This window comes from Zosterops lateralis, assembly GCF_965231275.1.
Source record: "Zosterops lateralis genome assembly, chromosome: 32".
Lineage (NCBI taxonomy): Eukaryota > Metazoa > Chordata > Aves > Passeriformes > Zosteropidae > Zosterops > Zosterops lateralis.
In genome coordinates, this window is record NC_139792.1 from 558,798 (window position 1) to 581,975 (window position 23,178).

Genomic DNA, 23,178 nt, shown 5'->3' on the forward strand with positions numbered 1-23,178 from the left:
ACACGGGGGGACAGCCCCCGGCCCCGCGCGAGGCGCGTGCACGCGTGTGCAAGGGTGGGCCGGGGGCGCGCAAAGGGGTGGGGGGCGTGCAAGGGGTGGGGGCGTGTAAAAGGGGATTGGGGGTGTGCAAAAGGGTCGAGGACGTGTAAAAGGGTCGAGGACGTGCAAAAGGGGGCGTGCAAAGGGCTGGGGGGCGCGCAGAGGGGTCGGGGACGTGTAAAGAGGACGTGCAAAGGGGGACGTGCAAAGGGGCGTGCAAGGGGCGTGCAAGGGGCGTGCAGAAGGGGCCGGGGTCGGGGGCCGGGCCCGCCGCATTCCAGCGCTGCCGCCGCTGCTGCAAACGGCGCGGCCGGGCCCGGGGGGGCTCAGGGGGGGCTCCAGGTGACCTTGGGGACACCGCGGTCACCTCAGGGACACACCCCAGGGACACCCAGCGTGGCACGGGCGGGCGGGGGTGTCCCCAGGTGTCCCCGCATGTCCCCGGTGTGTGTGTGTGTGCCCGTCGTGTCCCCGTGCCAGGCGCGGTGGCCCCGAGGGGACAATGGGGACGTTTCCGTGGCCGGGGGGGAAGTGGCGGGCGGGGAGGGGGAACAATGAACTGGCGCCGGGGCCTTTCCTGCCCCGGGCACCGCGGGGGTGGCACCGGGACCGCGGGGGTGGCACTGAGATCGTGGGTGGTGACATTGTGGTTGTGTGTGGTGACACTGAGATCGAGTGTGGTGACACTGTGGTTGTGGGTGGTTACACCGGGATCATGGGTGGTGACACCGGGATCGCCTGTGGTGACACCGTGATAACGGGTGGTGACACCAGAACTGTGTGTGGTGACAGTGAGATTGTGGGTGGTGACACCAGGATCAAAGATGGTGACACTGAGATCGTGGGTGGTGACACCGGGGTCATGGGCGGTGGCGCTGTGATTGTGTGTGGTGACGCCAAAATTTTGTGTGGTGACACTGAGATTGCCTGTGGTGACACTGAGATTGTGGAGGGTGACACCATGATAACAGCTGGTGACACCAAGGCCTCGTGTGGTGACACCAGGGTCATGGGCGGTGGCACTGTGATTGTGTGTGGTGACACCAAAATTTCGTGTGGTGACACCATGATAACGGGTGGTGACACTAAAATCTCATGTGGTGACACCAAATCTTGTGTGGTGACACCAAGGTTGTGTGTGGTGACACTGGGGTCATGGGCAGTGGCACTGTGATTGTGCGTGGTGACGCTAAAATTTCATGTGGTGACACGGTGATTGTGTCCTATGAGACCATGTGGTAACACCATGACCGTGCACACACGTGTGGTGACACAGTGACCGTGCGCAGGCGTGTGGCCTGGCACTGTCCCCGTGTTCATGTTCATTCCCGTGTCCCCAAATCCCAAAATTCCCAAAAATCCCCAAGTCCCTGTGATCCCAAATCTCTGTGTCCCCAAATCCTGAAATTCCCAAATCCCCAAGTCCCCAAATCCCTGTGACCCCAAATCCCTGTGTTCCCACATCCCCAAATTCCCAAATCCCCAAGTGCCAGTGTCTCCAAATCCCTGTGACCCCAAATTCCCGTGTCCCCAAATCCCCAATCCCCCGTGTCCAACTCCTCCATTTCCCCTCCTGCCGTGTCCCCGCATTGTCCCCCCACCCCAGGGACACCAGCCCCGAGTGTCCCCCAGCCCCATTTTTGGGGAGGTCACCCCTCTGACCCTACCCTCGGGAATTGCCCCCAATGTCCCCCAGCCCCATTTTTGGGGGGGACACAACCCACTCCTCCCTTCCCGTGCAGTGTCCCCAATGTCCCCCAGCCCCATTTTTAGGAGACACCCCCCACCCCCGGCAATCGTCCCCAGGGTGTCCCCCCCTCCCCTGCAGTGACCCCCCCGTCCCGTCCCCGTCCCGGCGGAGCCGCCGCGTCCCTGAGTCACCGGGGGGCCCCGGGGGGGCCGGGCTGACTCACGGCCGCCAGCCCCGTCTATAACCCCGTATATAGCCCGGCCCGGCGGCGGGGACACGTCACCCCCCAACCCCCCCCTGCGCCCCCCAAACCCCCCCCGGGACACGTCTGGGGGGTCTCGGGGCGCTGCCCCCACCGGGGTGACCCCACAGCGGGGGGTGTCCCATGGGTGTCCCCCCCTGGGTGTCCCCGGGGTGTCCCCGGGGGGGTCGGGGCTGGCCCGGAGCCCGGGAGGGCGCGGGGGGGCGCGGGGGGGGGGGGGGGGCAGGACCGGCGCTTCCCAAAAAGGAGCTGCAGAACCAGGGGAGAGGGAGGGGGGGCGGGGCGGGGGGGCCGAGGGGGGACACGGGGGGGACATGGGGGGACATGGGGGGACACCGGGGGGACACTGGGGGGACAAGGGGGGACACCAGTGGGATATGGGGGGGGCAAGGGGGAGTGTGAGAGTGAGTGTGAGTGAACGTTCTGGAGAAATGTGGGAACAGGGACATGGGACCCCACAGCACAGGGACCTGTCACAGGCACGTGCTGGCTGTCCCTGTGTCCCCGTGTCCCTGTGCCCCATAACCCCGTGTCCCTGTTGTGTCCACATCCCTATATCCCCATGTCTCCATATCCCCATAACCCCATATCCCTGTGACCCCATAAATCCACATCCCTGTGTCACCACATCTGTGTCCCCATGTCCCTGTATCCCAATATCTCTGTGTCACCATGTCCCTGTGACCTCATATCCCTGTGTCTCCACATCTGTGTGTCACCATGTCCCCATATCCCAATATCCCCATGTTCCTGTGACCCCATATCCCTGTGTCCCCATGTCCCTGTTGTGTCCATGTCCCCATATTGCTGTGTCCCCATGCCCCCATATCCCTGTGACCCCAAAACCCCATATCCTTGTGTCTCCACATCCTTGTGTCACCACGTCCATGTCCCCATGTCCCTGTCTCCATATCCCTGTGTCCCCACATCTGTGTGTCACTATGTCCCTGTGACCCCATATCCCTGTAACCCCATAACCCCACATCCCTGTGTCCCCATATCCCCGTGTCCCCCATGTCCCCATAACCCCATATCATGTCCCTATGTCTCCATGTCCCTATGTCCCCATATCCCCATGTCCCCATGTCCCCATGTCCCCATATCCCCATGTCCCCATGTCCCCATGTTCTCCATAACCTCATGTCCCTGTGTCCCCATGTCCCCATATCCCCATGTCCCCCCATCCCCACTTGGGGTCACCCCTCTTGTGACCCTTTCCACCCCCCATTTGGGGTCACCCCGCTGTGATTTGGGGCCAAATCCCGGGATTTTCCTGCTGGGACAGCGAGAGGGGATTTGGGGGACTCCCTCCTCCCTATTTTGGGTCCCTCCTCCCTGTTTTGGGGTAAAACTGTTGGATTTTGGGGCACTCCTTGTTTTCCCCACAAATTTCTGCCCCTGGGCTCTTTTTGGGGGGTCCCAGCAGCCCCAAAATCCGGGATCTCCATCCCTGACCAGGCCCAGGACGGGGAAAAGACCTTAAAACCTTCCGGGATGAAACCAAAACCTCGGGAATTCACCCCAAAAATTCCCCGGGGGCAAAATTCCCTCTGGGATTTGGGGACAACAAGATTTGGGACGTCACCAGAACATTCCGGATCCTCCCGGCCCAGGGAATTCCCGACGGGAGCGGGACCAGGAGGAGACTCCGGGGAGAGCGAAAATCTCTTTTTTCACACCAAAAAATTGGTGGAAAAGCGGGAACCGCCTGTTTTGTGTTTTCTTTTTCCCACCCGGTGACGGCGATCCCGTTTTCCAGCCCCTCCCGGATCCGCCCTCGCAGGAAAACTCCCGGCCAGGGCAGCGAGAGGGGGCAGGAAAAGCTGCAAAAAGCTGCAAAAAGCTGCAAAAAACTCGAAAATTTTGAAAAAATTGGGAAAAAAAATTGGGGAAATCCCTCCTGGAGCTGTGTGGGATTTATTTTTTTTGGAGGGGGGAGGAATCCCACTTGAGTTGTGGGATTTGGGATGGGAAAAATCCCGCTGGGACCGTCCTGGTTCTCCACGTGGAGTTGGGAGGGGTGGAAAATGCCCCAAAATAATAATTAAAAAAAAAATGGTTTAAAAGATGGTTTAAAAGGAGGTTTTTGGGGTAAAAAGGAGCGGGATGGATCCAGGGGAAGGGGAAGGAGGGGAAAATCTCCGCTCTGGGATCGGGGAATGCGGGGAAAGGGAAGGCCCGGGAGGCGCAGCTGGGCCAGATGTTGGGATGGGGATGGGGATGGGGAGGGAGGGGTGGGAATCCCCGATCCCAAATCCCGCCCCGCAGCTGCGAGCCCGGAATTCTCCACAATTCCAGAACTTTCCTGAGCCCCCACCCCGCGCTGCCCTCGGGATGAACCCCTGGAAAAGAAAAAGGGGAATAAAACGGGATAAAAATGAGGTTTTTCTCCCCCCACCCCAAAAAAATCCATGTGAGAAGGGAGGGAGGGAGGGAGGGAGGGGGCGGACCCGGGGCCCGGAGGTGTCGGGGGCGGGAGGTGACGGCGCCGATGACACAGAAATTCCCATTTCCACTTTTTCCGCCCCAAATCCGGCTCCGCTCCCGGCTCGGGGCGGGAGGGGGAGGGAAAAAAAAAAAAAAAAAAAAAAAAAAAAAAAAAAAAAAAAAAAAAAAAAAAAAAAAAAAGGAGATAAATTTGGGAAAAGGGGGTAGTGGGGGGGTGGGGAATCTCCTCCCATCCCAGGGGGGGGTCACAGGGATGTGACAATTTATTTTTGGGAAACGTTCCCAGGGTGGGGACTCCCCTTGCTGTCCCCCAGGGCGGGGTCCTTGCGCAAGAGACCCCAAAATAACCCCCCCCACCCCACCCCGAGCCCAAAATTCCTCCCGGGAGCGGCGGATCGGGGGAAAGGGAATGCGGGGGGAGGGGAGGGGACAGGGAGGTGACAGTGACACCTCGGGGTGGGGGGGGGGGTGGCAGTGACCCCGTCCCCGTGTTAGGGCCGAGGGGACACCGAGGGGGATTTCTCGGGGGTTTTATTTCTAAAAATATTTAAAAGCCGCCGGGGGGGCCCCGCCGGCTCCGAGCCCCCTCCCGACCCCCGGGCCCCCCCCCCGGGTCCCCCCCGCTGTCGCCGTCCTGGCCCGGGCTGTCCCCGCCCGGGGTCGGGCTGTCGCAGGCCGCTGGCCTGATGTCCCCACGCGGGGTCCCGCTGTCCCCGTCCGGGCTCCCGTTGTCGCCGCCCTCGGTCCCGCTGTCCCCAGGCGCGGCTCCGCTGTCGCCGGGCGGGGTTTCCGCGGGGACAGCCCCGGGGTGGCGGGGGCGGCGCTGGGGGGACAGGGACAGGGGCGGGGGGCGGTGAGTGGGACACTTGGGGACACTGACACACATACTGAGTGTGGCACTTGGGGACACACAGACACAGCTGTGACACCTGGGGACACTGACACACCTGAGTGTGACACCTGGGGACATTCACACACCTGAGTGTAGCACTTGGGGACACTCACACACCTGAGTGTGGCACCTGGGGACACTGACACAGCTGAGTGTGACACCTGGGGACGTTCACACACCTGAATGTGGCACTTGGGGACACACACAGCCCCGAGTGTGACACCTGGGGACACTCCCACACCCCTGAGTGGCACTTGGGGACACACACCCCCCTCAGTGTCACTCGGCGGTGACACCCCTGTCCCTACCTGTGGCAGGGGACGGGCAGGTCCCCCTTGGTGACGTGGAGGATGAACGGGGGCGGCTCCTCCAGCTCCAGCTCGCTCAGCTCTGCACGGGGACAGGACGGGGACAGGATGGGGACAGGATGGGGACACGGTGGGGACAAAATGGGGACAGGATGGGGACACCATGGGGACACCATGGGGACAGGACAGGGACACCATGGGGAGACCACTGGGACAGGATGGGGACATGATGGAGACAGGATAGGGACACTATGGGGACACCATGGGGATGTGCCAGCCCTTGGGGGACACTGGGGGGTCTGAGGACACCATGGGGACATGATGGGGACAGGATGGGGACATCAAGGGGACGTGCCAGCCCTTGGGGGGGACATCAGGGGGTCTTGTGACACCTCGGGGACACGATGGGGAACCATGGAGACACCTCGGGGTCTGGTGACACCTTGGGGACACCATGGGGACACAGGGGGGTCTGGGGACACCTTGGGGACACGATGGGGACACCTCGGGGACTCACCTGCGTCCCAATCCTCCCGGCACGGGGGGGGCTGCCAGGCCTGGGGGGGCTCCCGGGCGGTCCTGGCCGCGCCCTCGGGGTCTGCGGGGACAGAGGGGACAGCGGTGACGGGGACACGGCCGGGGACAGGCCGGGGACAGGCCGGGGACACCCGGGGAGGGGACGGGGCGCACCTGGGGGCAGCTCCAGGCGCCGGTCGGGACAGGCGGTGACGTGCCCGCGCAGGTGCGCGCGGGGGACGCGGTGACGCGCGTTGAAGGGACAAGTGGCCAAAGTGCGCGACACCTGCGGGTTGTTCTGGGGGAAAGGGGCGCGGGGGGGTTAAAGGGGGCGGGGGGAGACCCCCCGGGGGGTGCCGGACCCCAAATGTGACCCCTCAGAGAGCCCGAGCCCAATTCCTGCAGACCCCAGACCCAAACAGACCCCGACCCAAAGGGACCCCAGACCCAAACAGACCCCAGAGCCAAACAGACCCCAGACCCAAACAGACCCCAGAGCCAAACAGACCCCAGAGCCAAACAGACCCTGACCCAAAGGGACCCCAGACCCAAACAGGCCCTGACCCAAAGGGACCCCAGACCCAAACAGACCCCGACCCAAACAGGCCCTGACCCAAAGGGACCCCAGACCCAAACAGACCTCGACCCAAACAGACCCCGACCCAAACAGACCCCAGACCCAAACAGACCCCAGACCCAAAGGGACCTCAGACCCAAACAGACCCCAGACCCAAACAGACCCCGACCCAAAGGGACCCCAGACCCAAACAGACCCCGACCCAAACAGACCTCGACCCAAACAGACCCCGACCCCCGGCAGGTCCCGCCCGCTCTCGCTGTCCCCTCCCGGTCCCGGTGTCCCCCCATGTGCTGGCGTCCCCTCCCCATCCCGCTGTCCCCTCCCACTGTCCCCTCCCATTATCCCCTCCCATTGTCCCCTCCCTGTCCCGCTGTTCTCTCCCGGGTCTCGCTGTCCCCTCCCTGTCCCTTTTGTCCCCTCCCTGTCCCGTTGTCCCCTCATGTCCTGGTGTCCCCTCCCCATCTCGCCGCCCTCCCTCGGCCCAGTATCCCCGTCCCGCTGTCCCCTCCCGGTCCCGATGTCCCCATCCCGATGACCCCTCCCCATCCCTCTGTCCCCTCCCGTGTCCTTTCCCTGTCCCGGTGTCCTCTCCCTGTACCGCTGTCCCCTCTCTGTCCCTCTGTCCCCTCCCTGTCTCCCTGTCCCGGTCCCGGTGTCCCCTCCCCATCCCTCTGTCCCCTCCCTATCCCCCTGTCCCCTCCCGGTCCCGCTGTCCCCTCTCTGTCCCTCTGTCCCCTCCCTGTCTCCCTGTCCCGGTCCTGGTGTCCCCTCCCCATCCCTCTGTCCCCTCCCCATCCCCCTGTCCCCTCCCCATCCCCCTGTCCCCTCCCCATCCCTCTGTCCCCTCCCTGTCCCCTGTCCCCTCGGTGTCCCCGCGGTGTCCCCGCGCACCTGCTGGCAGCGCACCAGGTGATAGGGCAGGCGGGACACGCGCACCTGGTGGCTCCGGTCGTACGGGCACTGCACGAGCGCCTCGGGCTCCATGGGCGCCTCGGTTCTGTCCGGTACCACCGGCCACGGGCCGGGACCGCCGGCAGCGGGCAGGGACCGCTTCGGTCTCACCGGTCCCGGTTTGGTGCCGGTTCGGCCCCACCGGTCCCGGTTCGGCGCCGGTTCGGTGCCGGTTCGATCGCACCAGTCCCGCTTCGGTACCGGTTCGGTCTCACCAGTCCCGATTCGGTCCCACCAGTCCCGGTTCGGAGCCGGTTCGGTGCCGGTTCGGTCTCACCGGACACAGTTTGGTCCCGGTTCGGTCCCACAGTCCCGGTCCGGTCCCACAGTCCCGGTTCGGTGCCGGTCCGGTGCCGGTTCGGTCTCACCGGACACAGTTTGGTCCCGGTTCGGTCCCACAGTCCCGGTCCGGTCCCACAGTCCCGGTTCGGTGCCGGTCCGGTGCCGGTTCGGTGCCCTTCCAGTGCCGGCGCTCTCGGTTCTGTCGGGGTCAGTTCCAAGAGTGACGGTTTTGCTTTACGGTAGCGTCGCCGTTACCGCGGCAACGGGCGCTGCTGTCGCCCCGCCGTCGTCATGGCAACGGGGGCGGGAAATTTGGGCTGAATTAGCTCAGATTGGGGTGAAATAGGGCCGGATTGGGGTAAAATAGGGCCGGATTGGGGTGAAATAGGGCCGGATTGGGGTCAAACAGGTCCGGATTGGGGATCTACGGGCCCGGTTTGGGTCTTACAGGACTGGGCTGGGGTTAAATAGGACCAGGTTCGGAATAAATGGGCCCCGATTGGGGTTAAATGGGACCAGATTGGAGGAATAAATGAGCCCTGACTGGGGATAAATGGGACCAAAAAGGGGGAGAAATGGGGGGAATTTGGGTTAAGTGGACCAGAATTGGTTCTGAGAACAGGAAGGGCTATAAGGGCTCTGACACTGATATAGGGCCGTGACACTGATATAGGGGACCTGACCCTGATATAGGGCCCTGACCCTGATATAGGGGACCTGACACTGATACAGGGGCCCTGACACCCTTATAGGGCCTGGGCTGGGCCTGTCAGAGCCCCAGTTGGGGCTGATGGTGACATCAGGCATCAATGGTGTCACCCATCATGGTGACAGTCACTCAAGGTGTCAGGCCGTGGTGCCACCACCGCTGTCACCCATCTGTGCTGTCCCCTATCCCTGATGTCCCCAACACTTTGGTGTCCCCCATCCCTGATGTCTCCAAGGCTTGGTGTCCCTCACCGCTGATGTCACTCATCCCTGGTGTCCCCATTGCTTGGTGTCCCCTATCACTGATGTCACCCATCTGTGTTGTCCCTCATACCTGGTGTCCCCAAGGCTTGGTGTCCTCCATCACTGATGTCCCCCATCCCCGGTGTCCCCAACCTTTTGGTGTCCCCCATCCCCGTTGTCCCCAACCCTTCCGTGTCCCCCTCCCGCGTCCCCCGCGGTGTCACGGGGTGCTGTCACCACTGTCACGTGTCCCTTGTGGCCCCAGCGCTGCCGGGCCCAGCCCAGGAAGGGGAAGTTGGGGCTCGGGGGCCTTTTGGGGACAGCGGGGGTGACACTGAGGTGCCACCATGTCCCTGCCCTCGGTGTACGGGGACAAACTGGCCGAGAAGCTGACGCTGCTCAACGAGCGGGGCCGGGGGGTCCTGGTGCGCCTCTACAACGTCAAAAAGGTCTGGGGAGGGTCCTGGGGGACACCCCGGGGACACTGCGGGGGTCCCCAAATCCTCCCAGCCCATGGGGAGGAGCTGTGGGGACTGGGGGGAGACAGGGATGGGGGGTTTGGGGGGATTTGGGGGGGTCCAGCCTGGGGAGGGTTGGGGTAGGGTGGGGTTTTGGGGGAGGATCCAGCCCGGGAGAGGTTTTAGGGGGGATTTGGGGGGGGTCCTTGGTCAGGGAGGGGCTTGGACAGGGGGGTTTGGGGGCTCCCAGCCTGCGAAGGGTTGGGGTAGGGTGGGGTTTTGGGGGGAATCCAGCCCTGGAGGGGTTTTAGGGGGTATTTGGGGAGTGGGCACAGCCCAGGAGGTGTTTTACGGGGGTTTGGGTGGTCCCAGCCCAGGAAGGGTTGGGGTAGGGTGGGGTATTGGGGGGAATCCAGCCCGGGAGGAGTTTTAGGGTGGGTTTAGGGGGGTCCCTGCTCAGGCAGTGACTTGGACAGGGGGATTTGGGGGGGTTCCCAGCCCGGGGTGGGGTTTGGGGGGGATCTGAGCTCCGGGGCTCAGTTCTGGGAATGGTTTTGGGGGTGTCCCAGCCCCGGGAAGGGATTTTTGGGGTCGGTATTACGGGTTGTGACCCGGGGGTCCCCCAGACATGCTCGGACCCCCGGACACGGCCGTCCTTCCTCGGGGACAAGGCCATGGAGGCCTCGGCCAAGTTCATCCAGAAGAAATTCCCGCACCTGGACGTGCGGAGCAGCACCGTGAGCCGCTGTCCTCGTATCCCCAGTGTCCCCATGCAGTGTCCCCATGTCGCCACCCCTGTGTCCCCATTTCCCCCTGCCCCCACTGTCCTGTGTCGCCGCTGTCCCTGTGTCTCCAATGTCCCTGTGTCCCCACCCCCATGTTCTACCCCTGTGTCCCCACCCCTGTGTCCCCACTGTCCTCATGTCCCCAACCCTGTATCCCCCTGTCCCCACCCCTGTGTCCCCCCATCCCAGTGTCCCCAGTGTCTCTACTCCCAGGTCCCCACCCCTATGTCCTCACTGTCCCCATGTCCCTACCCTCTGTCCCTACTGTCCCCATCCCTGTGGGGTGTGTCACCCGCCCTGCGTGTCTCCCCTTGTCACCTCACCCTGGGATGTCCCTTTTTCTCACCCCTCCCCCCGTGTCCCCACCCTTGTCACCTCCACCATGGGTGTCCCCCCCACAGCAACACCTGGGCCCGGTGCACAGGGACAAAGGGGACATCGTGCGGGTGCTGGCCCCGTTCTACCACACCTTCCTGGACCTGCTGGAGTTCCGGGTGAGCCGGGCTGGGGACACAGGGGACACAGGGGACACGGTGATGTCCCTCAGGGGGTGGTGACACTCTGCGCTGTCCCCTGTGGCCACCAGGACCACGTGTACGAGCTGCTCAACACCATCGACGCCAGCCAGTGTTTCTTCGACATCGTGAGTGCCACCACACCCTGCCCCGAGCGCCACCCAGGCGGTGTCCCCGCTGTCCCCGCCCCTCACGGCTTGTCCCCTCCCCTGCCAGCACATCAACTACGACTTCACCAAGGGCTACCTGGACCTGGTTGTCACCTACGTGTCGCTGGTGCTGCTGCTGGCGCGCACCGAGGAGCGGCGGCTGTTGCTGGGGCTCTACCACTGCGCGCACGAGATGAGCCACGGCGCCAGGTGACACCGCTGGCCCCGGGCTGTCCCCCCGGGGCTGTCCCCAGGGCTGTGTCCTCACCGGAGCATCACCAGAGCTGTCCCCAAGGCTGTGTCACCACCAGAGCTGTCCCCAAGGCTGTGTCCCCACCGACGCTGTCCCCAAGGATGTGTCTGTGGGGTTGTTCCCACGCTGTCCCTTCCCCGGGGCTGTCCCCAGTGTGTCCCCAACACAGGAGCTGGCCCTGGGGCTGTCCCCAGTGTGTCCCCAATGCCAGGGCTGTCTCCTCCCTGGGGCTGTCCCCAACGTGTCCCCAGTGCCAGGGCCATCCCAGACTGTCCCCAGCCTGTCCCAAACGCTGTAGTCTTGGGATTGTCCCAAATGTGTCCCCAACACCAGGGCTGGCTCTGGGGCTGTCCCAATGTGTCCCCAGTGCTGTGTCCCCACTGGGGCTGTCCCCATCATGTCCCCAGTACCGGGGCTGTGCCAGGGCTGTCCCTGACGTGTCCCCACGGCCTGTCCCCGCAGTGAGCCCGGCTTTCCCCGCCTGGCACAGATGGTGCTGGAGTACGAGCACCCCCTCAAGAAGCTCCCCGAGGAGTTCGGGCCTCACACCAAGGTGGGTCGGGGGTGTCCCCGTGGCGGCGGTGCTGTCCCCATAGTGGCAGTGATGTCCCCGTGGTGACAGCGGTGTCCCCATGGTGGCAGTGCTGTTCCCATAGTGGCAGTGCTGTCCCCACGGTAGCAGTGATGTCCCCACGGTGACATCGGTGTCCCCTCAGGCCGTGGGTGGCGCGCTGCTGTCCCCATGGCAGTGCTGTCCCCATGGTGTCAGCAGTGTCCCCGTGGTGGCGGTGATGTCCCCACAGTGACATCGGTGTCCCCTCAGGCCATGGGTGGCGCTCTGCTGTCGCTGCGGGCCCCGTTCGAGCGGCGCTGCCGGGACGCGGAGCTCTGGCGCCGGGAGCAGCTGCTGAGTCTGCTGGGACCTGCAGGGGACATGCTGGGCCCGGCCACCAGCGACAGTGTGAGTGACATGGGGACACCCTGGGGACAGGGGGACACCTAGGGGACATGGGGACATGCTGGGCCCGGCCACCAGCGACAGTGTGAGTGACATGGGGACAGGGGGTATGGGGACATGGGGACACAGGCACTGGGGAGGGTCAGGGGACAGTGACACTGGTGTCCCCAGGTGGCCTGTGAATACCTGTCCCTGGAGGTGATGGAGCGCTGGATCATCCGTGAGTGCTGGCACTGTCACTGAGTGTCCCCAACCCTACCTGGGCAATGTCCCCAACCCCACCTGGACAGTGTCCCCAACCCTACCTGGGCAGTGTCCCCAACTCTCAGTCCTCATTTTGGGGTCCCTGATGTGGGGCTGTTCCTTCAGTGGGGTCCCTGACATGGGGCTGGTCCTCATGTTGGGGTCCCTGGTGTCCCTAACTTGGGGCTGTCCCCCCAGTGGGGTCCCTGGACATTTTCCCCATTTGGGGGTCCCTGACCCCTGCCTGTCACCTCAGTGGGTTCCTGGGCACTGTCCCTATTTGGGGTCCCCATTTGGGGGTCCCTGACCCTGTGCTGTCCCCCCAGTGGGGTCCCTGGTGTCCCTATGGGCACTGTCCCCATTTGGGGGTCCCTGACCCCGCTGTCCCCCCAGTGGGGTCTCTGGTGTCCCTAACTCGGGGCTGTCCCCCCAGTGGGGTTCCTGGTGTGCCCCGGGGCTCTGGCCGCCCCCCCGTGCCAGGAGCTGTGGCGCCGGGCCCTGCAGGGGACCCTCTTTGTCTCCCTGGTGCGGGACGAGGCCGTGGCCGTGCACAAAGTCACCGAGGAGCTGCTGGGGGGGCTCAAGGGGTGAGCACGGGGACACCGGGGGGGAAATGGGGTTTGGGGGGCGAGATTTGGGGTTCAGGGGGTGGGAAGAGGGTTGGGGGGGCAGGATTTGGGGTTTGGAGTCTGGGATTTGGGGTTCAGGGGGTGGGAACAGGGTTTGGGGTGCGGGATTTGGGGTTCAGGGGGCAGATTCAAGGTTTGGGGTGCAGAATTTGGGGTTCAGGAATTGGATTCAGGGGACTCTGAGGGGTGCCAGGGGCATGTTGGGGGAATTTTGGGGGTGTCAGGGAGTGCCCGGGGAGGGTCCCCTGGGTCCCAGGGGTGTCCCGGGGGCTCGGGGGTCCCGCTGGGCTGTGCCAGGTGTGCCCCTCCCCAGGTACGGGAAGCGCGTGGCCGATGTCAAAGAGTGTCGGGACCAGGCGGTGACTCACAGGTGAGGGGACATGGGGACACTGTGGGGACACTGCGGGGACACTGAGGGGGCCCTGGCCTTGATCTCCCCCTCGCCCCCCAAATCTGACCCCCCTGACCCCCTCAAATACCCCCAAATCCCCCCAACCCTCCCCTATCCCCCCTTGGTGTCATTGTCACTCCTCGTCCCTTTGCGTGGCTCTGTCCCCTCCCCTTGTCCCCACTCGGATCCCCCCGATCCCCCACGACCCCTGGGACCCGCCCACGACCCCCGGAATCCCTCACGACCCCTGGGACCCCCCCACGACCCCCGGGACCCCCCACGACCCCCGAGACCCCTCCTGACCCCCCCAAATCCCCCCAAATCCCCCCAACCCTCCCCTATCCCCCTTGGTGTCATTGTCACTCCTCGTCCCTTCGCGTGGCTCTGTCCCCTCCCCTTGTCCCCCCCCGGATCCCCCCGACCCCCCACGATCCCCGGGACCCCCGGGACCCCCCTGGGACCCCCCAAACCTTTCCTGCCCCCAGCCCGGGGCTGCACCGGGGCCGCCGCTCGTTCCTGCGCGGGGCCGTGCGGGAGCTGCTGGCGCTGCTGGAGGATCAGCCCGGCCTGCTGGGACCAAAGGTGGGCTTTGGGGGGGAATTTGGGGGGGATTTGGGGAGATTGGGAGAGCTTGGGGGGATTTGGGGAGAGTTTGGGAGGATTTGGGGGAGATTTTGGAAGGAATTGGGAGAGTTTGAAGGGATTTTGGGAGGATTTGGGGAAAGTTTGGGAAAATTTGGGAGGTTTGGGGGCATTTGAGAGATTTTGGGGGGATTCGGGCAGAGTTTGGGAGGATTTGGGAGAATTTGGGGGGATTTTGGGGAGATTTGGGGGAGATTTTGGGGAAATTTTGGGCAGAACTTGAGGAGATTTTGGAGAAATTGTGGGGAGGATTCGGGGAGAATTTGGGCAAATTTTGGGGAGAATTTGGGCAGAAATTGGGGAGATTTTGGGGTTTGGGGTTCAGGGTTTGGGGTGCGGGATTTGGGGCCCGGGGGGCTCCCCCCAAACCCCCCGTCCCCCTCCCCAGGCCCTGCTGGTGCTGGTGGCGCTGTCGCTGTGTCGCGATGAGCTGAGCTGGCTGTCGCGACACGCCGAGCACGTGACCAAGAGCAAGAACCCCGAGGACTTCACGGACAGGTGGGGACAGGGAGGGGACAGGAGGGGACAGGGAGGGGACAATGGGGACAGGGAGGGACAGGAGGGGACAGGAGGGGACAATGGGGACAGGGAGGGGACAGGGAGGGGACAGGGGTTTTGGGGACACTGGGTGGGGTCCAGGGGGGTTCACGAGTTTCGGGGGGATCCCTGGGGGTGGGGTTCAGGAATTTCGGGGGTTCAAGAGTTTTGGGTGGGTTCAGGAATTTTGGAAGTCGCTCCTGGGACCCGGGGGGGGTTCAGGAGTCTTGGGGGTGTTCAGGAATTTTGGGGGGGCATTGGGTGGGGTCCAGGAATTTTGGGGGGTTCCCTGGGGGTCTCACCCCTCTCCCCCCGGGCTCAGCCGCCTGGCGGAGCTGCTGCTGCTCCTGGAGCAGCTCCGGGCTCTGGTGCTGCGGCACCCGCGGGTCCTGCGGCGCTACCACCGCCTGTACCTGGCCCGCTTCGACGCGCTCGTGCTCAGTGACGTCATCCAGGTAACCCCGGGGGGTGGCACTGTCCCCTCGGGGCTGTCACTGTGCCCTCCGGTATGTCACTGTCCCCTGGGTCCCCTATGGGCTGTCACTGTCCCCTCTGGGCTGTCACTGTCCCCTGAGCCCCCTCGGGGCTGTCCCCTGAGCTGTCCCTGTCCCCTGGGCTGTCCCCTGTCCCCTGAGCCGTCCCTGTCCCCTGGGCTGTCCCTGTCCCCTGAGCTGTCCCCTGGGCTGTCCCCTGTCCCCTGAGCTGTCCCCTGGGCCCCTCCGGGCTGTCCCCTGTCCCCTGAGCTGTCCCCTGTCCCCTGAGCTGTCCCCTGGGTCCCCCCTGGGCTGTCAGTGTCCCCTCTGGGCTGTCCCTGTCCCCTGGGTCCCCCCTGGGCTGTCAGTGTCCCCTCTGGGCTGTCCCTGTCCCCTGGGTCCCCCCTGGGCTGTCACTGTCCCCTCCGGGCTGTCACTGTCCCCTCTGAGCTGTCTCTGTCCTCTGGGCTGTCCCCTGTCCCCTGAGCTGTCCCCTGAGCTGTCCCCTGAGCTGTCCCCTGTCCCCTGAGCCGTCCCTGTCCCCGCAGAACCTGTCGGTGTGTCCCGAGGAGGAGTCGGTGATTCTCTCGTCCTTTGTCAGTTCCCTCACGGCGCTGGGGGCCAAGGAAGGTGGGGACGTGTCACCTGCCGGCCCCAAATGTCACCTGCTGGGCCCAAATGTCACCTGCCGGCCCCAAATGTCACCTGCTGGGCCCAAATGTCACCTGCCGGCCCCAAATGTCACCTGCTGGCCCTGAATGTCACCTGCTGGGCCCAAATGTCACCTGCTGGGCCAAAGTGTCCCCTGTGCCACCCCAGCAACGTGTCCCCCTTGTCCCCACAGTCGATGACAATGAGCAGTTCGACTTCACCGCGCTGCGCCTGGACTGGTTCCGGCTCCAGGTGCTGCCCCTGTCCCTGTCCCTGTCCCCACACTGTCCCCTTGGTGTCCCCAGGGACAGGGGGACAGGAGGGGACAGGGAGGGGATAGGAGGGACAGGGAGGAGACAATGAGCGGACAGGGAGGGACCCCTCCTGTCCCTCCCTGTCCCCTCCTTGTCCCCTTCTGTCCCCTCCTGTCCCTCCCCGTCAGTGAGTGGCGCTCCCATTGGGCTCCAACGCTGACATGGGGCCTGCCATCATCCCCTGTCCCTGTCCCCATGTCCCCACGCTGTCCCCTCGGTGTCCCCAGGCGTACACCAGCGTGGCGCGGGCCCCGCTCCCTCTGGCCTCCAACCCCGACGTGGGGCGGGTCATGAACCTCGTGGTTTTCCACACGCGGCTCCTGGACCAGCACCAGGAGCTGCTGGACGAGACCTCGGACCTGTCCCACCTCTGGTGAGCCCCTGGCCCTGTCCTGGCCCTCCTCTGACCCTTTGCCCCCTTTTCCCACCCCATACCCCTTTCCCCACTGTTTTCCCACCCTTTCTCCCATTTTTCTGCCCTTTCCCCACCCCTCACCCCATTTTTTCTCCCCTTTCCCCACCCCATACCCATTTTTTCCTGCTCTAATACCCCTTTTTCTGCCCTTTCCTCACCCCAAACCCCATTTCTCCCCCCTTTCCCCTCTGTCCCTGCCCTTTCCCCACCCCATACCCATTTCCCCGACCCTTTCCCACCCCATAGCCATTTTCCCCACCCCACACCCCATTTCCCCACCCTTTATCCCATTTTCCTGCCCTTTTTTCACCCCGTACCCCATTTCTCTGCCCTTTTTTCACCCCGTACCCCATTTCTCTCCCCTTTTCCCTGTCCCACAGTTTCTTCCCCCGTCCCCTGGAGCGGATGTTCTCCCTGTGCCTGGAGGATCCGTCCTCGCTGCGTTTCTCCATCGCCTTCCCCCTGCTCTGCGCCCACTTCTCGCGCTGTGCCCACCCCATGTGCCCCGAGGAGGTGGGTGACACCCCGGGGGGCGGCTCTGGGGGCTCTGGGGGGTCTCCCAGCCCCGTTGTGGCCCTGAGGGGTCCCGTGTCCCCCCTCAGTACCCGCAGCTGGAGGCGGCGGCGCTGGGGATGTGCCACAAGTTCCTGGAGGAGCTGGCCAGGGTGGGCAGCAGCTGCGTCCTGGAGGCCTGTGCCGAGCAGCACAACCTCAGCCAGCAGGTCTGGGGGGCTCTGGGGGGATCTGGGGGGGTCTGGGGAGGTCTGGGGGGGTCTGGGGGGTCTGGGGGGTCTGGGGGATCTGGGGGGTCTGGGGGGATATGGGGGCATCTGGGGAGTCTGGAAGGATTGGTGACCTTTGGGGTCTTGGTGGCCTTTGGGGGCTTCAGGAACAACTTCAGCCAGCAAGTCTGGGGGGGGTCTGGGGGGTCTGGGGAGCTTGGGAGGATCTGGGGGACTCAAGGGGGTCTGGGGGGCTCTGGGGGGTCTGGGGGGCTTGGGAGGATCTGGGAAGTCTGGGACTTTGGGAAGGATTGGTGGCCTTTGGGGGCTTCAGGACCTTTGGGGCCTTCAGAGCCTTAGTGGCCTTTGGGGTCTCTGGGCGCTTGATGGCATTTGGGGACTTCAGGTCCTTTGGGGTCCTGGTGGCCTTTGGGGTCTCCAGAACCTCGAGGGCCTTGGTGGCCTTTGGGGTCTTGGTGGCCTTTGGGGGCTTCAAGATCTCTGGAATCTTGGTGTCCTGTGGTCCTGGTGGCCCCATTGGGATGTCCCCGTGTCCCCATGTCCCCGTCCCCGCCCCGCAGCTGCTGCCCAAGCACTGTGCAGCCAACATCAGCAGGGCCCGAGTGAAGAAAACCCCGAAGCAGCCGCCCCGCAAGGGGACAGGGGACAGGGACAAGCCGGGGACAGAGAGCCAGCGGCGTGACCGCACCCTGACCACCACGTGAGTGTCACCTGGGGGGGGACTGTGCCCTCGGGGTCACCTTGGGATTGCCCCCACGGGACAGGGGTTGTCCCCATGGGGCCACTGTGTGATTGTCCCCACAGGACAGAGATTGTCCCCATGGGACAGGGATTGTCCCCATGGGGTCACAGTGGGATTGTCCTCACGGGACACAGATTGTCCCCACAGGGTCACAGCGTGATTATCCGTGTGTCCCTATGCCACTATCTCCCTGTGTCCCCATATCCCCATATCCCCATGTCCCCATGTCCCCATGTCCCCGTGTCCCCCGGTGTGACTGTCCCCATGGGACAGTGCCTGTCACACCCCGCCTGTCCCCCCAGCATGGACAAGCTGCAGCTGACCCTGGCCGAGCTGTCCCTGAGCCTCAACCACGTCCCCAACTTCACCGTCTTCGGCCACACGGTGACCCCGGCCGAGTACCTGAGCAGCCACCTGGAGACGCGCCTGACCAGGTGGGGACACCCCGGGGGGACACTCTGGGGACACTCTGAGGACACAGGACACGCCCCTCAGTGTCCCCGTGTCCCCTCAGGGCCATCGTGGCCATGGCTGGCTACAACAAGGCCACGCAGGAGGTGGCCCGGCCCTCGGAGGTGCTGGCGGGGCTGGTGGCCCACATGGGGCTGGTGCAGAGGTTGGGACAGTTGGTGACACTGGACACGGGGAGGCTGCTCAGGACCGTGATGCTGCAGCAGAGCCAACCCCGAGATGCCACCGGGCAGCCCACGCTGACTGCCATCTACACCGACTGGTCAGTGTCACCCCCGGGGACACGGGGACGGGGGGGTGGCAGGGACATGGGGACAGGGCTGGTGGTGGAAGGGACATGGGGACAGGGCTGGCAGGGACATGGAAGGGGTGATGGCAGCAGGGATATGGGGACAGGGACAGTGGTGGCAACAGGAACATGGGGGTGGTGGTGACAGGGACATGGAGGTGATGGTGGCAGCAGGGACATGGAGACGGGTGGTGGTGGCAGTAGGGACATGGGGTTGGTGGTGGTGGCAGGGACACTGCCATGGGTGACACTGGCTTAGGTGATATTGCCATGGGTGACACCGCCATGGGTGACATTCCCATAGGTGACATCCCCAGGGGTGACATTCCCGTGTCCCCACAGGTACCTGGAGGCGCTGCTGCGCCAGGCCAGCACTGGGGCCGTGCTCCTGTCCCCTGCCCTCCAGGCCTTTGTCACCGTCCCCCGCGAGGAGCAGCCCCCGTTCAGCGCCGCCGAGTTCTCTGACGTCTCAGGTGGGGCCTTGGGGACCTGGGGATGGGGCTGTCACCTCCCTGTCCCCGCGGTGTCCCCAGCGTGTCCCCTCCCGCAGAGATGAGGGCGCTGGCCGAGCTCATCGGGCCCTACGGGATGAGGTTCCTGAGCGAGAACCTGATGTGGCACGTGGGGTCACAGGTCACCGAGCTGAAGGTGCGGGGGGGGCTTGGGGACAGGGGACAGGGACAGGGGATGGGGACAGGGGATGGGGAATGGGGACAGGGGACGGGGACAGGGGAGAGGGGCTGTGGGGACAGGAGACAGGGGATGGGGATATGGATTAGAGCACTGGGGACAGGGGATGGGGAATGGGGACAGGGGATAGGGGCCAGGGGACAGGGGCCAGTGTCCTCAGTATCCCCACAGTGTCCCCAGTGCCCCCAGTGCCCCCAGTATCCCCAGTGTCCCCACAGTGTCCCCAGTACCCCCAGGGTGTCCCCCCAGTGCCCCCAGTGTCCCCAGTGTCCTCAGTGCCCCCAGTATCCTCAGTGTCCCCACAGTGTCCCCAGTGCTCCCAGGGTGTCCCTGCAGTGTCCCCAGTGTCCCCGTGTCCCCACAGAAGTTGGTGACAGAGAACATGGACACGCTGGTGCAGCTGCGCTGCTGCCGGCCCGAGCAGAGGGCAGCGCTGCTGCCGCGCCTCACCTGTGAGTGTCCCCGTGTCACCGTGTCACCGTGTCACTGTGTTACCGTGCCACTGTGTCACTGTGTCACCATGTCCCTGTGTTCCCGTGTTCCCATAACCCCATGTCCCCATGTCCCCATGTCCCCATATCTCTGTGTCACCCTTTCCCCATGTCCCCATGTCCTGTGTCCCGTGCAGTTGCCACTGTCCCATTGTCCCACCAGAGTGTCCGTGGGGGGACAGGGGGACGCCAGCGCTGTCACCAAGGGCGGTGACACCGTGTGGCCTCTGCCTTGTCCCCAACCCTCCTGTACCCCCAGTCCCCACTCACTCACATGTGTCACACGTGTCACACGTGTCCTACTCCTGTCCCCACAGCGGCCGACAACGTCCTGAAGCGCATGACCATCATCGGGGAGATCCTGAGCTTCCGGGCCATGGCCCAGCAGGGCCTCAGGGAGGTGGGACCCCCCTGGGGACACCCTCAGACCCTCCCGGGGACACCCTCAGACCCCTCCGGGGCCCCTAGACCCCCCCCCGGGGCCCCCCTGACCCCCATGGGACCCCTGACCCCACCCTGGCCCCAATTTGGGGACACAGGACCCTCCTGACCCCACTCCAACCTCAATTTGGGGACATGGGACCCCCCTGACCCCACCCCTGCCCCAATTTGGGGACATGGGGCCACCCTGACCCCACCCCGACCCCAATTTGGGGACATGGGATCCCTCCTGACCCCAATTTGGGGACATGGTGACCCCCCTGACCCCAATTTAGGGACACAGTGACCCTCCTGACCCCAATTTGGGGTGACAGGCCCCCCCTGACGCCCCCCGACCCCATTTCCAGGTGTTCTCCCAGCACTGCCCGTTCCTGATGGGCCCCATCGAGGGCTTGGCCGACATGGTGACCCCCGACACCGACATCCAGGTGGGGACATGGGACAGGGGACACCTCAGGGGACCCGCCCCCCGGTGAGGTGACACCGTGTGACGTCCCGTGTCCCCAGGTGACCCTGAGCATCTTCGAGCTGGCCTCGGCTGCGGGGATCCCGTGCGAGGTGGACCCTGCGCTGGTCACTGCGCTGGCTGGACACAGGACAGGTCTGGGGTGGCTCTGGGGACATTGAGGGGGTGTCAGTGTCACCTGGGTGGCCCCGTCACCTGCCACCTGTCCCCTGTCCCTGGCTCTGCAGAGGGCTCGTCCCCAGAGGAGGATTACAAGGTGTCCTGTCTGCTGCTGGTGTTTGTGGCCGTGTCCCTGCCCCTGCTGGCCGCTGACCCCGCGGCCACCTACAGCCCCGAGCTGGACGGTGAGGGCTGTCACTGTGTCACTGTCACCGTGTCACCGTGTGTCTCAATGTCCCCATGTCCCCATGTCCCCAAACTCCCTAAATCCCCAATCCTCCCATGTCCCCATGTCCCCATGTCACCGTGTCCCTGTGTCCCCATGTCCCCAAACTCCCTGACTCCCCAACCCTCCCTTTACTCAGTGCCAACCCTGGTCCTCACTGTCCCCTCACTGTCCCCTCACTGTCCCCTCGGTGTCCCCTCGGTGTCCCCTCACTGTCCCCTCGGTGTCCCCTCACTGTCCCCTCACTGTCCCCTCACTGTCCCCTCACTGTCCCCGGGTGTCCCCAGGCTACACCAACAACCTGCACTGCCTGGCCAAGGCCATCGCTCAGGTGGGGGCCGCGCTCTTCACCGTCCACAACAAAAACATCGAGAGCCACCTCAAGGAGTTCCTGCTGGTCTGTCCCGTGTCCCTGTCACCTCCCCTGTCACCTCCCCTGTCCCCTCCCCTGTCCCCGTGGGATGTCCCTGTCCCTGCCCCTCTCCTTGACTGTCCCTGTCCCTGTGGGGTCCCTGTCCCCTCCCTGACTGTTCCTTTTCCCATTGGGGTCCCTGTCCTTGTCCCCTCCCCTGTCCCCATGGACTGTCCCTGTCCCGGTGGGCGTCCCTGTCCTGTCCCTGTCCCCACGGCCTGTCCCTGTCCCCTTGGGGTGTCCCTGTCCCCTCCCCTGTCCCCAGGATCACTGTCCCTGTCCCCTGGGCTGTCCCTGTCCCTGTCACTGTCCCTGTCACTGTCCCTGTCCCCACGGCCTGTCCCTGTCCCCAGCTGGCCTCGGTCAGTCTCCTGCAGTTGGCTCAGGAGCCGGACAAGACTCGAGTGCGGAACCACGACTCCATCGTGCTGCTGCTGCACCTGGTGAGGGCACCTGGGGACACCTGGGGACACACCTGGGGACACCTGGGGGGCCGGGGGACACCTGGGGACACCTGGGGACACCTGGAGACACCTGGGGACACACCTGGGGACACCTGGGGACACACCTGGAGACACCTGGGGGCTCTGAGGGGGTACCTGGGGGGGCTGTGGGGGACACCTGGGCACACCTGGGGATACCTGGGAGTACCTGGGGACACTTGGGGACACTTGGGGGCTCTGATGACACACCTGGGGACACTTGGGGACACTTGGAGCAGCACTGGGGGGCACCTGGGAGGGCTCTGGGGTGTCTCCTGGGCTATTCCTGATGTCCCCTGGGTGGGTTTCTGAGGTCGGGGTGTCCCTGGGTGGGTCCTGATGTCTCCTCCAGCCCCAGCCCTCCTGTCCCCCTGTCCCCTGTCCCCTTGTGTCCCCCCCGTCCCCAGGATTGTCATTCCGGCAGCGCCGGCCCCGCTGGAATCAATTTAAATGTAAATTTTTCCAATCCGGACCCGGGCTCGGGGGCCGGGGAGGGGTCGGGGGTCGGATGAGGATGATGAGGGTGAGGAGGGGGCTCTGCTGGCCCCCCCGCCCCACCCTGAGCCCCCCGCCCGCCCCAGATCGTGGCCGAGTCGTCCTTCCTGACCCTGGACATGCTGGAGAGCTGCTTCCCCTACGTGCTGCTGCGGAACGCCTTCCGCCAGCTCTGCCGGGAGCCGCGCCGGGAGACCCCGGCCTGAGCCCCGGGACCCCCCCCGGGACCCCCCCCGGGACCACCGGCTTGAGCCCCCCGGGACCCCCGGCCTGAGCCCCGGGACCCCCGGGACACCCCCGGACCCCCATGTTCAACCCCTGTGCTCCATCCCCGGGGACCCCCCCAGGACCCCCCCAGGACCCTCCCAGGAGCCCCCCAGGACCCCCCCAGGAGCCCCATATTCCACCCCTGTGCTCCATCCCCGTGTTCCACCCCCGAGACCCCCGCCCGACCCTCACCAGGACCCCCCTGTCCTCCCAGAACCCCCAAATTCCCCTCCCTGTCTCTTCAGGACCCCCAAATCCTCCCCCAAATTCCCCAACCCACCCCCCCAGGACCCCCAAATCCCCCCGGGACCCCCAAATCCCCTCCCACTGCCCCCCCCGTGTCCCCATTGTCCCCCCGCTGTCGCCGCCGTCACTAAAATCACTTTTTCACCCCAAAATCTTCGACTCACTGCGAGAATTTTTTGGGGTCGCCACCTCTGGGGACATTCCGGGACCCTCGGGGGGCTCTGGG

General features: G+C 64.8%; 1 protein-coding gene across 1 annotated transcript; it reads left to right on the top strand.

Annotated features, from left to right (window-relative positions):
- Positions 1-9,225: 9,225 nt before the first annotated feature.
- NCKAP1L (NCK associated protein 1 like) lies at positions 9,226-22,645 on the top strand (the record flags this gene model as incomplete). Its single annotated transcript, XM_083880976.1, has 31 exons — positions 9,226-9,368; positions 10,004-10,114; positions 10,564-10,656; positions 10,749-10,805; positions 10,894-11,036; positions 11,542-11,632; positions 11,903-12,040; positions 12,209-12,257; positions 12,714-12,867; positions 13,223-13,279; positions 13,786-13,882; positions 14,331-14,440; positions 14,802-14,934; positions 15,501-15,582; positions 15,797-15,855; positions 16,145-16,290; positions 16,713-16,845; positions 16,935-17,054; positions 17,636-17,775; positions 18,120-18,251; positions 18,332-18,550; positions 18,920-19,050; positions 19,128-19,225; positions 19,632-19,719; positions 20,076-20,158; positions 20,547-20,627; positions 20,707-20,800; positions 20,893-21,009; positions 21,338-21,447; positions 21,816-21,905; positions 22,526-22,645. The coding sequence occupies exons 1-31, from the start codon at positions 9,267-9,269 to the stop codon at positions 22,643-22,645; spliced, it is 3,378 nt and encodes a 1,125-aa protein (XP_083737102.1). The 5' UTR covers positions 9,226-9,266.
- Positions 22,646-23,178: the final 533 nt, after the last annotated feature.